Source organism: Triticum aestivum, chromosome 6D, assembly GCF_018294505.1.
Source record: "Triticum aestivum cultivar Chinese Spring chromosome 6D, IWGSC CS RefSeq v2.1, whole genome shotgun sequence".
NCBI lineage: Eukaryota > Viridiplantae > Streptophyta > Magnoliopsida > Poales > Poaceae > Triticum > Triticum aestivum.
In genome coordinates, this window is record NC_057811.1 from 384,434,261 (window position 1) to 384,448,173 (window position 13,913).

Consider the following 13,913-nt stretch of genomic DNA (forward strand, 5'->3'; position numbering starts at 1 on the left):
GGCGGTAGGGATGTTTCCTACCACCAAGGTCCCTGGCGGTAAACTGTTACACCTTACCGTCATGGACCTTGGCGGTAGCAAAAGGGTTAGATCTTGAATTTTTTTTAAACTAGAGTCAGATCTCGAATAGGTTTTAGAAAAAGATCAAAACACGAAAATTTGCCCAGCTCGGACGACCCCGTCCCTGCAAACGAGGCGCGCGGGCACTCCGCGCACGCTCGTTCTTCTTCCTTCTCCACGCCCTCCGGCCCGGCCGGAGCCCACCGGACAAAACGCCAAACCCAAACGCGCACCACCCAAACAAAAACGGGATCCCACTGACGGTTGACCTGCCGGTCTCGACACCATGACACGGCCCCCATGCACGGCGATGAGGTGGCGTCCACGCACACGGTCGCTCAGCACCATCGTCACCGCTCACCACCCCCACCCTGCGCAGTGCTCCCTCCAATGATTCCCGTGGCGTCCCCGTTCGTCAAAAGGAAACGGAAAGTATTGCAGCTGTGACAGGGAGGCCTTGCCCCGGCTCCCGGCGTCCTCTGTTCACACAGGCACGTCCCAAGCATGGTCACAGGAGATACGTACTATCGCCTTGTTTTTAATTAGGAGCTGAGATAAGATAATGCGTCGGGTGCCCTGATTGCAGATTGCCCCCCTTGGTCGCGCCGATTTGCGTGCGTGCCGACGTGTGGAAAAGCTTTTTCCGCGTGGTTTCAAGTGGAAGGGACACTTTGTAGTAGTTTTAACATCATCATGGATGTGTGGATGGATTGGTTTCACATAGTAAAAGTGTGCATGGTTAGGTCATACAGCTGGATCATCTGTGTAAAAACGATCTGTTGGAGATTATTTAGAGAGCAATGGAAAAGAGCAAAAGACTCTAGGGCATCATGGCGATAGAACGCCTCGCGTAGAATGTGAGGATGGCGAACAAGAAATTTTTGTTATTTATCTTTTTTTGTAAGTAGTCAACATGTTGTATAATCAGTAATGAAACAAACAGAGCTCCCGCTAGCCTCCGGAAAAAATGAGCAAAAAGTGTGAACAGCATTTTTTTAACTGGTCTATAATCCCCTTTCCTGTATATTCACAACTGAATACAATGGAACGGGAGAGAAAGAGCGACTTCGACATCATCAGCATCAGGAAACTCAATGTATGCATCCGCAATCGAAGAGCTGGTTCAACATCATCATCACCATCAGTAAACCACTGTATGCACCCGCGATCGGATCACATAGCATGGCGCTCTATTAACACCATTGCACCAGCTCAGCAAAAGTGTGTATCATTTGCCGCCCAACGTTAAAATAACTTAAACTCCACTCAGGAACAGAGAAAGGGGTTTCGAATGTGACAGCTCTTGCAGGGCCAAGCATTGGATTTGGCAGACCTAGAAGGACCAACACGAAACATTGGCAGGAACCCTTTGAAAAAACATCCGGTAGGCATCAACGTCCCCTCCCTCTCCTCCTCCACACCTGCGACGCTTCTCCGGGCATCCTGATGAGTGATGGCCCCCTATTCTCCTAAGCAAGCTGTACAAATATGCCCTGTACACATTTGCGCCAGCAGCAAACCAGTAGCACCAACGAATCTCGCAAGCCACGGCTGCCTCGGTGGCTAACTATACAAGTACGACTCCCCAGGACCCCAACGACCCAATAGCTAGCAAACAAGAAACGAACACCCCATACGATTCCCACGGCTCTAGGCAGAGGAAGACCGGGAAGAAGAAGAAGAAGAAGAAGAAGAACACATGGTGGAATCGCCGTACCGTCTTCGGCATCGCCGGCTGATGGACACCGCGCCCGCAACGGCGAGCGGTGATCCAGGTACGTACGTACATCCAGTTCTTGCTTTGATTATTTGGGGAGATAATATGGCAGTGCTCTTCTGCCGAGGAAGGTGATTGAAGTTTTGGGGTTGTGTGTGCTGTTGCGCCAGGACATGGCGGCTCCAATGGGATGCCGATCATGGTCTCCATCCTGGTGGTGGTCATCATCTGCACCCTCTTCTACTGCGTCTACTGCTGGAGATGGAGGAAGCGCAACGGTGAGCCCTCTCTCTAGCTGTGCAATTTTACTAGTTGGGCGTGATGTTGGTAGTACTAGCACTAGAACTGACTAGCTAAGCGAACTTTTTGGTTCTGCGTTTTGCAGCTGTGAAGAGGGCTCATCTAGAGAGGCTGAGGCCGCTCTCCAACTCGGACCTGCCGGTGATGGACCTGTCCACCATCGCCGCCGCCACCAACGGTTTCTCCAAGGAGAACAAGCTCGGCGAAGGCGGCTTCGGGCCCGTCTACAGGGTACAAGCACTACCAAATCCTAGCTATGTTCTGAGATGATACGTGCTGTTTGCCGGTGAGATCGCGTTGACGGAACTAGCTTGGCCGTCATTTATGTCGCGAAACTGGTTTTCAGGGCGTGCTGGACGGCGGCGCGGAGATCGCGGTGAAGCGGCTGTCGGCGCGGTCGCGGCAGGGCGCGGCGGAGTTCCGGAACGAGGTGGAGCTGATCGCCAAGCTGCAGCACCGGAACCTGGTGAGGCTGCTGGGGTGCTGCGTGGACAAGGACGAGAAGATGCTCGTCTACGAGTACCTCCCCAACCGGAGCCTCGACGCCTTCCTCTTCGGTTCGTCGCTTCCCTTTCCTCTTCTCTTTCTTGGTGCAAGCAACCCTCGTGTCCAATTATTTACTCGAGCGTGTATGTATAACACGCCAATGTCATTTGGTATGGGGTAGAGATTAGGTGTGGAGATTGATTGGGTTTGATTTGGTGACACATGGGGCATAGCATATGCACATGACTGAGCCAAATTAGTACAGCTCTTGGGTCGGGTTCTGCAGTCTCCATTGTTTACTGAATTTGAGTCAATTAGGTCCAATGAGGCTATCAGATCGGTGCAAAGATAGGTCAATGGAACCCTGACTAAGTAGCATGGGAATTCGTGCAGTGACCATGTGCTCCATGCGTGCAACCTTGCTCGATCGGAATTCGAAATTAGAACGGCTGTAATTTTCAAATCAAAAAATGAACCCCGTTAAAATCAACATTAATTATTAGTAACTCGGTTGGAATTTTGTGCAATTCATCAGGTACGAGAAAGACGGCGCACTTGGACTGGAAGATGAGGCAGAGCATCGTGGTGGGGATCGCGCGCGGGCTGCTGTACCTCCACGAGGACTCGTGCCTCAAGATCGTGCACAGGGACCTCAAGGCCAGCAACGTGCTCCTCGACAACAAGATGAACCCCAAGATCTCCGACTTCGGCATGGCCATGATCTTCGAGGACGAGGAGATCGAGGTTATCAACACCGGCCACGTCGTCGGAACATAGTAAGTGCGCAGTGCAGCACTCCATATCCAATATATGTTCTTCAGGCCGTGTGAATGTAGTGATCTTTGTAGGTGCTGACCTGAAGTTGCTTGGAAATTGAAAATGCAGCGGGTACATGGCGCCGGAGTACGCGATGGGGGGCGTCTTCTCGGTGAAGTCGGACGTGTACAGCTTCGGGGTGCTGGTGCTGGAGATCCTCAGCGGCCAGCGCAACGGCGCAATGTACCTCCAGGAGCACCAGCACACGCTCATCCAAGACGTACGTAATTGCATGGCTCTCCATGAAAATCGCTCACGAAATGCAGAGTTTTCTCCTTCTCGTCTGAACATTTTTTTGATGGTGCGTGCGTGCAGGCATGGAGGATGTGGAGCGAGGACAAGGCGGCGGAGTTCATGGACGCGTCGCTGGCCGGGTCGTACGCCAAGGAGGAGGCGTGGCGGTGCTACCACGCGGGCCTGCTGTGCGTGCAGGAGAGCCCGGAGCTCCGGCCGACCATGTCCAGCGTGGTGCTGATGCTCATCGGCGACCAGGCGCAGCTGCCGGCGCCCGAGCAGCCGCCGCTGTTCGCGAGCCCGAAGAAGGCCCCGGCGTCGGACCAGTCCTCGCTGGCGGTGAGGTCCGATACGACGTCCAAGACGCACTCCGTCAACGACGTGTCCATCACCATGATCCAGCCACGATAGGACCTCTCCTCCCTTCTTCTTTCTGTATGTAATCGTGCGGGGAGTTCTTGATAAGATTCGTGGTGATGGGCGAGATGTCCATGCACAATGATAGGGATGAGATTGGAAGAAGAACAAAAGGATGTACGACAGCATCGTCCAAAGAAATCCATGGGGATTCTGTGAGCCTGGCGAGGTTGAATTTTTTTTTTCTCATTCTTTCAGCAAGAGCAACTGGGCGCCCTGTAAATATCTCATTGCTGTTTCGGTAGCATCTTGCGAGCTGTGACTGCACGGAAAAAGCAAAGGAAAATGAAAAGATAACGGGCTTTTGCGTCTGAATTTTCGCGCACCGTGACATGGACAGCATGGGGATGCTTTGAACTTGCTATGAAAAAATGAAGGAAATGATTCCACCGTGATGTCGTGGAGATAAAATCGATCTTTTTGGTAAGGGACTGGTGCCGCTGAAAGGAACGGGCGCCTGAAAAAATACGACCCGGGGGGTGAAAAGCAGAGAGGCGAGCAGCATCCGGCCGGTGCCGGCCTGGGCTTGATCTCCCACGAGGTCAAAGAAATTTCGCAAGCGTCCAAGCACGCGCATCCATCATCATCAGAGGCCACTAGACTTGTAGAGTACTGGACTAGTAGAAGACGTGTTACTACTCTGCTTTGTGTTGAGCTAACTGACATCTAATTAACGACCTCATGACGCCATGGATTCGCGTCGACGGCACAAGCCACCTACTAACTCCAACTAGCCGTCTATCCAGTACCCGCACGCGAACAAAACATATGCTAAAAAAATCGCGAGATATCAAGATCATAATGATCACTAGTAGTTTTTGTTCTTTTTTTTTAAGAAGATCACTAGTAGTATTATCTTTCAACTTTAACCAGGCGGCTGACAGCGACCCCAGTCGTGAGTGCCATCGTTTGCTCTGACTTCCAAGGCCGTTTGGACACTTGTCTGAATGTCTCGCTGATGATGAGAAGCTTCGATCCATCGCTTGGCCTGTTGCTGGCTGTCCGGTTGGCTCCATGCAATGGACTCCCGATATTTCTCTGCGGTGACTGAACCAGATGGAACTCCGGAAATGACAGCATTCTGATCTCCGGGACTTGCATCACATTTAAAACCCGATCATGCAGCCAACGAGGATCGGAGGATCGAACGGGCGAAAAGCGGCGCGAGAAGAACAGTTGGGCTGGCCCAGCCGGGCGGGAGTGAATTGCAAAAGACCACCACATTTGAAGTTGAAGCACCGATTTGCCACCACATTTCTAGCGCGTCCTCAAAATCCACCTCTTTTGTTGTTAATTTTCTTAATAAAATCAAATGACCGTTTTGCGGCAGCTAACCCGATTTCTGACATGGTTGTCCCACCGGTCAAGTGCCACGTCGGTCAACGCAGACAGCGAGTGTGTTGACAAAATCAATTGCAACCACTGACTACCACAAACACAAACCCTAGTTGGATAATACTAACATGAGGAACAACACATCCATAGAACCTCCTTCCAGTGTCCTTTCCTTCAAATGCAACATATTTCATGCATGGGGCCAAGTGCAGTCTACATTTGATGCTTGCATCTGCAGCTTTACCGCAGAAGGATGCATCTATAGTGGTGTCAGGGTCCGCCTGCATTGTAGCACACTAATTAACCGCAAAACAAAGAGCAACTACTCCAAAGATGGTCTCAAATCGAAGAACACTTGAACCCTAACCTTAACCCTAGATGCAAAGCAAAGCACTTACCCACTGCTCCATGTCCATGCCGACCAGCTCCTCCTCCTCGCTGCTCTCCTCTCCATCCTTCCACGACAGCATCTTCTACTGCGGCGAGGGAACCGTGCCTCCGGCGGCGGCGAAGAGCTCCGGCGACAACAAGAGGGGACGGAGCAAGAGCTGTGAGAGTGAGCAGAGCGAGTGGTGGGAGAGTGCGGCTCTGTTATGTACGCGCGACCTAACGGCCGTCAACCCACTCGTCGTCTGCTTTGACCGACATGGCACCTGACCGGTGGGCCAGCCATGTCAGAAATCGGGTTAGCTGTTGCAAAACGGTCATTTGTGTTTATCGAGAAAATTTACAAGCAAAGTGGTGGATTTTTGGAAGGCGCTAGGAATGTGATGGCAAATCCAATCACAAACTTTAAATGTGATGTTTTTTTTGCAATTCACTCGTCGGCCGGCCGGCCGTGCGCGCACCACCGTACCATGCGTCCGGATAATTATGCGTGGCCTAGCTTGAGACCTATCGGGTTGCGTGGGTGGGACGATGAGTGTGCCGCGATTGACGGCGGCTGCTGCTACCTACTACGGGGTAGGCCGCATGCTCATTTTTCTTTCTCTATTCTTACGTGGCTCCGACGATTTTGCTTTCCCTTCCAGAAGGCGAGTATCCCGGCGTCGGCGCTTTTGCACCGCGCGCACGAGGCCGGGGAACGGCTTCTTTCGTATCCGCGGTCTGCAGAGTGAGTGCAACAGACCGCAGTGGCACCACGGTAATCCGGCGTCTGTCTACGGCGATGCTGCTAGGCCTTTTCTTAAGCAAAGTGGGCCGTTCGTATACAGCAAGGGAGGCTGAGGCTCGTCCCGTGCCATTTGGGGCAGAAAGCAGCCCATGACTTCGGCCTAGCACAGTGTTCAGTTTTTTGGTCTGAAATCCCAAATCTACATTCGGTGCCATAAATTTCTGCCAGCAAGTAAGAGCATATGTGACGGATATTGGGGCGCTCGCGTCCGCCATGTCGGACATGACAGCTCGACCCCATCGTAAATTGCACCAAATCCATTAAATTGATCTACGGATCCATTTGATCTCTCCTTTTTTCTTCCTCCTTCTCCACGTCCGTCTCGCCACTCTAACGCCGCGCGCGCCCTACAGCCGTTCCTAGCCTTTGTGCCGGCACCTCTAGCAGAGCAGTCTTGGAGAACTAGTTTAATTCCCGGAAGATCAAGATGCAGCTCAGCTTATGAAATTTCTGCAGATGCATCAGAATCTTCGAAATCATCAGATACACGCGTAGCTACTCAATGATCTTGTGGAGCATATATGGATCCACAATGCAAACCAAAGAGCTAATGTTTGAGTTGTGCACTTAAACAAATTTTATGTAACAAGACCTATGTATTTTCAAAACCAACATTTGTTATTTACGTGTGACATTGGCGTGTAGGATCGACATGCATGTATTTAAGAGTCCGGATTTGAGATATGTGGATGCTGGCTACAAGATATGAGGGGCCGGCTAGCGTTGTATGTTGACGCGCCCGCGGACATATAGGGGGGGGGGGGATTTGCCAAGTCCGACTGTAGATGTTCTAAGCGTCGTCCATGTTGGTGGTGCAAAATAAGAAATGAGCCCATAATTCATTGCCTAAGCTGGGAAAAGATGAGTGGATCGCTAGAAAGTTAGACAGATTTCGTGGAAGCTTAAGCCAGATTAGTATCATCACAAGATTACTAACATGACAAATCATATATGACAGACTAGGAACATCTAACACACATACACGCATATAAACCAATGGCAGGTTAAGACATACAAGGTCATCAGAAATTCCGGTGCTGCAGTGTCTTGAGCCATGCTAGTGAGAAGGTGGTCATTCGCCTAGAGGATGTTGTTGAACCTGAGCAAGTAGTCGCGCCGAGGCACTCCCCAGAAACATTTTTGCCCATCACCCGGTGCAGGTTTTGATGTGATGGGGTTTTGGAAACCTGCTCTCTTCTGGAGGGTTGTGCATGCAGTTGCCGAAAAGTGGTCGCCAAAGAAGCAACTCATCATAGAGGAACTCGGTAGATGTGTATGTAAAACATTCTTTGTGTTCTGGTGTGTGCAGTCTCTGTCCTCTGTATCTCCTCTACATAGAGGAGACACATGGAGGGGGCGACAAGATGCAAGTGACACGTGGTGGAAGAACATTTTGAAAGTACAAAATATGTACACAAAGAGCTCAAGCTTCGGCACTTATACCCAGATCTAGGCAGGGCACTACCATGCAAAAAAAATCTAGTTATTTCAGCAAGGCGCATAACATTAGCCACACTCGAACTCGATTCACGAAACACGACACGTGCGCCCTGTGTGGCGTGAAGCGAGTGAGTACGCGTGTGCATTATTGCTATCTTTTCTTATACTACAAGGAGTAGTATAGCATCCCGCCGTTCATATTGCTCTCTATACTTTTCTCCCACAAGTTAGCAAAGCTTGCGTATTATTCCATTGATAGGAGAAGAAAGAGTGAGTATAGGGTATGGAACAACGCATGACACGAACGCAAGAATGCATGACATGGCGCCGGAGCAGAGAGACATGGGGTGCTCAGTCCAAACATAAAAAACACGGCAAAACTCCCCTAGCCCCGAGAAGCAGCTCAAACTAGACGAAAACAACCAACTAATCCAAATCCATCGCCTGGGACGCCGCGAGCGAACAAGACAATGCCTTCATGAAGGGGAATGATGTCAAAGATGCAGTTGTCACCCGTCCCGAGTATCCGGACCTAGAGTTTCCCCTGATACTCGAAGAGGGTCAAAGATGAAGACCATGGCAGCGCCTCTAAGAAGGTGACGGCACCCGCGGGTGTCACCACTGCCAGCACTGGCAAGCCGAGCAGGAATTTCACCCTGGCCTTGTCTAAGCAATCCCACGCCGCCAGGGTAGACCTCGGAGAGGAGGGAGTCGAGTCACAGGCTGAAACTGCCGACGCAGGGAGGGGAGCAACACCCGTCGCCGAAAGGGCGAGCTATAGATGCGACAACAGCGTGAACGAGGCGCAGAGGTGAGCAGGGGCGGCCGCTCTAGCGAAGGGGATGCGGCAACGAAGGGGATGCAACGGTGGCCGGTAACACGGGTGAGCCAGGATCCGGAGAGGACGTAGATCCAGGTCGCCGGTGCACCGACAAACCCAAAAAGCTGGAAGGGGACGCTGCTCCAGGAGCACGTCGGGTCCAGAGCCACGCCGACGTGACACGGCGGTCTCTCTATTAGGATGAGTGTTTTGGGTCGGACCAGTTTCTCGGACGCATACAAGACGGCGGTCCGGACCTTGATTTACATTCGAAAAGGGGAACGAATATAAATCCATGTTGAATGACAAAATACATCTGGACACCCCTGTCTAAATATTTGCGGGCAAGTTAAGGGTTTGGAGACGTTGGAACGACTTAAACTAGAGCGACCCTCGGAGGGAATCTCCACGACGCGAAGGACGAAGGGGGGACGTCGCGTCGAGAGGAAAGCACGAGTAAACATTTCACCCCGCTTTCATACGGCTGGTGCTCGCGCCCGTGACCCGTGGTCGCAGGCGAGGCGCGACGTGCAAAATTAAAACCGGAGCGTGCCGCCCCCGTCGGCCGTTGCCATGCTTTCAAGACGACGGCCTCGCCCGATGTCCCGCCCACGCGCGCCAGGTGAGAGGCATCTAAACGTCGTACACACTTGCTGTCAGCCCAGCCGCGCCGCTGTTTAGCCTCTACAGCGGCGGCACTGCAAGTGCGCTTCTGTTTACTGCTACCACTGAAGCTTCGGGCTTTAGAGGCTCCACGCTCTGCGCGTGTGTTTCCTCCATTTATCTTGTTGGAAAAAGGGCGCCGCCCGATTTCATTAGGCTGGTCATAGTGGGAGTAATTTAGACTAGTAACATGCATATGTTATTAGTCTATATTACTACATCTATAATGCATAGTATCATAGATTAGTATTATAGGTGGTCTCATTTATTGCCATGCATGACACATATTAGCACCACATTTATTATGTTACGGTATCTATCTATGTTACTATAACCATCTATCTCTTTTTTAATTGCCTGTCACATAAGCATGTTTGCGAGTCCCAAATACATGATACTACATATGTTATCTTCATTATGGCCAACCTTAACCAAAGAAGAGAGCTGCAAGAGCCAAAGTATAATGGAAGCCCAGAAAAAAAAATACTACTCCTACGTACCAGCTTAACATCAACCATGCAGCCGCGGCCTAGGGGCGGAAATCCGTTGGTGCTCCCAGGAGCGCGCCCAAAAATATTGTTTAAAATGTCAGAAAATTATATATGTGCTTTTTCAAATTCAAATGATACATATATATATTTGTAGGCAAAAAGATTAAACATTTTGGCATGTAAAAAAAGCAAAGAAACTAGGGGTTTAATCTTTTTACAAGACATCCGCCGCTGTGTGAGTAATTATCATGCGGCGGATATCTTGTAAAACTCTATTTCCCTCTTATTTAATAGACCATGTCATTCTTTTTCTCAAGGAATCACTCTTTCTTTTGCTCAAGGCGTCTTTGTGTCATTCTTTTTCTCAAGGCGTCATTGTTGAAGAAGCTTTCAAGTTTAGTTCTTGTGGCGCCAAAGGTAGTGGTTGGTGTTGTTGCATGTTGTGTGCTGCCGTTATTTTCGATATGGCTTCAACACGACTTTTCCTTACAAGAACCACGACGGGCTTACACGAGGCTGAATTTATATTAATAAAGGGAGAGATAACAACGTTCGGGAGTTACATAGGGGAGAATAAAATGAAGATGACAAAGGGTCAAGTCTCCAACAAAGAGTAGGTGATAGCCTAAACTATGGCAGATAAATGACGCAAACATAAAAGGGCATGCTTGAAAGCGTTTTTGCAGCAATACACCAAACAATCCTTGGCCGATCGATGGAGAGTGGCTTATAGATTCTCATTGTGACTTCATGAAGATCATGGTATTTCTCTGCTTCCAAATAGACTAAAGAATGACAATAATGTTCTTTTAGTTATTTGTCTGTGTGCATCCTTGATGCCTTTTGGGGGGAATATGTGAGTTTTATTCCATGATAATTTAACCTATAAACCCTGGAGAACCGCTACGCAGGACCGAGCCATCCACATCGCCCTATAAACTCTCGTGCCACCGCCTGTTAATTCTGTGCCCCGCCGAGGGCATATTTGTCATTTCGCATACGGGCGTATAAAAGGCAGCCGCTCCGGTGGAGATAACCTACCCTTCTGCCCATCCCGCACTCGCGCCGCGCCCGTCTCCTCTCTCTCCCGACCGCGCCCGCCTCCCTGCCCCGCCGCCGTCGTCTCCTCCACCCGGCCAGCCGCCGCCGCACCTCCTCCACCCGACCAACCGCCGCCACTCGCGCCCGTCTCCTCCGGCCAGCCTCCGCCCGCAAATCGTGCTAGCGAGACGAGCAGAGACCCCGCCTCCCCCCCCCCCGCCCCCCGCCTCCTCTCCTGCCGCCGCCACCTCCTCCCCGCGACCCTGCCTCCTCCCCTGCCGCCGCCGCCTCCTGGGCCTCGCCCTCCCCGGCTCCCCGCGGCTCCCGCCTCCTCCCCTGCCGCCGCCTCCAGCCCAATCCCCTCACAGGCGCCGCCCCGACCTCCTCTTTCCCTCAACTCCCCCGACGCCGCCACTTGTGCTTGGCAGAAGGAGTGGCTGCGGTGATGTCAGATGTGTGAGGAGGACGAGGAGGAGGCCGTGGTCATGGCGGCGCGATGGATATCGTGTTCGGGCGGCACGGTTGGTCGAGGCGGAAGTGCCAGCGCGCGGGGTCGCAGTCGAGCTGGTCGTGAGGAGAGGGAGGAGAGGGATGGGAAGAGTGGGAGGCGCAAGGACAGCGGCGCTCGCCATCTCATTCCCCATCTCTTCTCGTTGCACGTCCCCCGTGAGTTCCTCTTTCTAATCCCCTTCCTCTCCACAAGTTATCGTTTTATTTTCTGAAATATGTATGTTCGCTCATTGGGCGGCCATGGATGCTAGAGATGGTGTCTGACGATCTAGATGGTTTAACCTTTTCTATTGGCAGGATAGGTCTGCCTATATGTTCCTGCTGTTTCCATCCACTCTCCTCTTACTGAGATGGTGGGTGTGGGATGGGTGCCTTCCAGCATTGACAGTTCAGGTGTACCAGGTATTTGTTGAGTACTTTCACATACCCTGAGTATATTTCCTCTTCTCATCACTTCATTGTCCGATAGAATTGATCAAAAGACTATGTTTCCACATTGCAGGCTTGGTTATTATTCCTCTACACAAGTTTTGCTTTGTAGGAGAATGTGTTGCTTGTAAATGGAAGAGATATCCGTCCTTGGTAAGGATCAAAACTTTCATCACTTGATATATAAAATTGTAGACTGCAACATTCACGCAATTCTTTTTTTGAAACTTGTCCAGTCAAGTGTGCTCAAATTTTAATAAATGTCTTTATTTGGCTCTCAAATCTGGCATCGACGCATCTGTTTGTTTTGTTCCGGCAAGGCCATGTTTAGTTTGTTCTCTAGCTCTGGCAAAATCAATTTCTTCTCCAAAGCATGCCCATCTGATCATAATGTGCTGCTATATTTTCAGGTGGATATACCATCACTATTTAGCAATGCTAATGGCTCTTGTTAGCCTTACTTGGGAGATAAAGGGATAGCCTGATTGCTCGAGTAAGCAGGTATATGATATTTTTATAGAAGTTGGTATGTTGCTTTGCTGTTAATCCCAATTTTTAAAGACTATAAACTCACAGTCTGGCATTTTTACAGAGTGGGGTACAACTTTTCTTGCGTTGGGCAATCATGCAAGGAATTGCAATGCATCTACATAATAGGTACCAGCGTCAAAGATTACGCACCCAAATTGCTCTGGGAAAGGTGAGGCCTTCCTTTGATTTAACAAGTTCAGGTTGCTTTTCATCCTGTGAAGATTTGTCCTTCCCTGACATTCTTCAGTTTCCAGTGTTTATAGTTGTTGAGGAAAATTTTGTTACTCACTTTTTCAGGTATGATCTTTTGATAGTAGATTTCATTTAGGGTTATACCATAATCAATTTGTTGAAGGACAGAAATAACCTATATTTCCACAGAGATTGTGTGGTAGCTTAAATTGAACCATTGTTTTCTGTTTTCGTTCACTCATGCAATATTACAATTTTTTTCGATGTGTCGTATTGACCAATGTGGAAAATCTGTGACTTTGCAATGCCGTATGATTCTTCTCTTGCCTTGTGGTTACTTCTTTGCCGAGTAGGCAGTTAAATCGCCGAAAGAAATTCTTGGTGAGCTTTCCCACCACTTGTTTGTTGTAATGTCTTGCTCAGAGTAGAATTCCTTACTAATTTGTAGATTTCCCTCAAATGATTAAATGATTCTCCCCTAACATAAATGTGCCGACAAAAAATGTTCTTTTCCACTTCACTACTTTGTAGATGTTGAGGTATGGCCTTGGAAGGTAGGGAGAGGATTAAAAGATGTAACGACAATTGAGCTGTCCGTTTAGTGAATTTGGTACTGCTGTTCCATGGAATGTCCAGTGGGATGTTTGAATTTTATGGTTATTTTTTTGCCATGTTGAATAGCCGATGCAGTGCATCGGTATTTTCCATCTACTAAAATTTTGCTTTATCGTTATGCATGCTTGTTGATGTTCTGCTCGATTTTGTGTTTGGATTATAAATGTGACGTTTCTAAGCTGTTAAGGTAAAGTTGCCTTGATTTAAGTTTGTGTCCAGAATACATGGTTGCTTTACTGAAGATGCATCACATATGCTACATATTACTGTGTTCAGTACAGTTTTCCTGTAGCAAAGCTTGTTAGGCAATTCCAAAAATGACTTCCAATACAGGATTTATTTTGTCTTTTCTTGAGGTCAGTGCATATTGCACACTTCTATGTAGTGTCTCCGAGAAAGGTGTGGAAACATGCATTGACCATTTTCTGGACATAATATTCCTGTCAGATGCTTCATATACAGAATATGCTTCATGCTGAGATGATTTTTCATACAGGTGCACGCTTAAAAATTCAGAGTTGTTACATGCTTGAACCATCCAGGGCATCGAAGTTCAGTCAAACCATCAAGGTACCAAAATGAATCTTCTGTTGGAAATATGCCCTAGAGGCAATAATAAATGGTTATTATTATATTTCTTTG

The 13,913-nt window shown here is 49.4% G+C and overlaps 1 protein-coding gene and 1 pseudogene across 1 annotated transcript; both read left to right on the plus strand.

Annotated features, from left to right (window-relative positions):
* The first annotated feature begins 1,525 nt into the window (after positions 1-1,525).
* On the plus strand, positions 1,526-4,345 carry LOC123145257 (putative receptor-like protein kinase At4g00960). The gene is made up of 7 exons (XM_044564627.1): positions 1,526-1,835; positions 1,948-2,055; positions 2,163-2,308; positions 2,424-2,634; positions 3,099-3,339; positions 3,449-3,599; positions 3,695-4,345. The coding sequence occupies exons 1-7, from the start codon at positions 1,760-1,762 to the stop codon at positions 4,022-4,024; spliced, it is 1,263 nt and encodes a 420-aa protein (XP_044420562.1). The 5' UTR covers positions 1,526-1,759; the 3' UTR covers positions 4,025-4,345.
* A 1,428-nt stretch (positions 4,346-5,773) lies between these two features.
* LOC123142621 (uncharacterized) lies at positions 5,774-13,804 on the plus strand (annotated as a pseudogene).
* Positions 13,805-13,913: the final 109 nt, after the last annotated feature.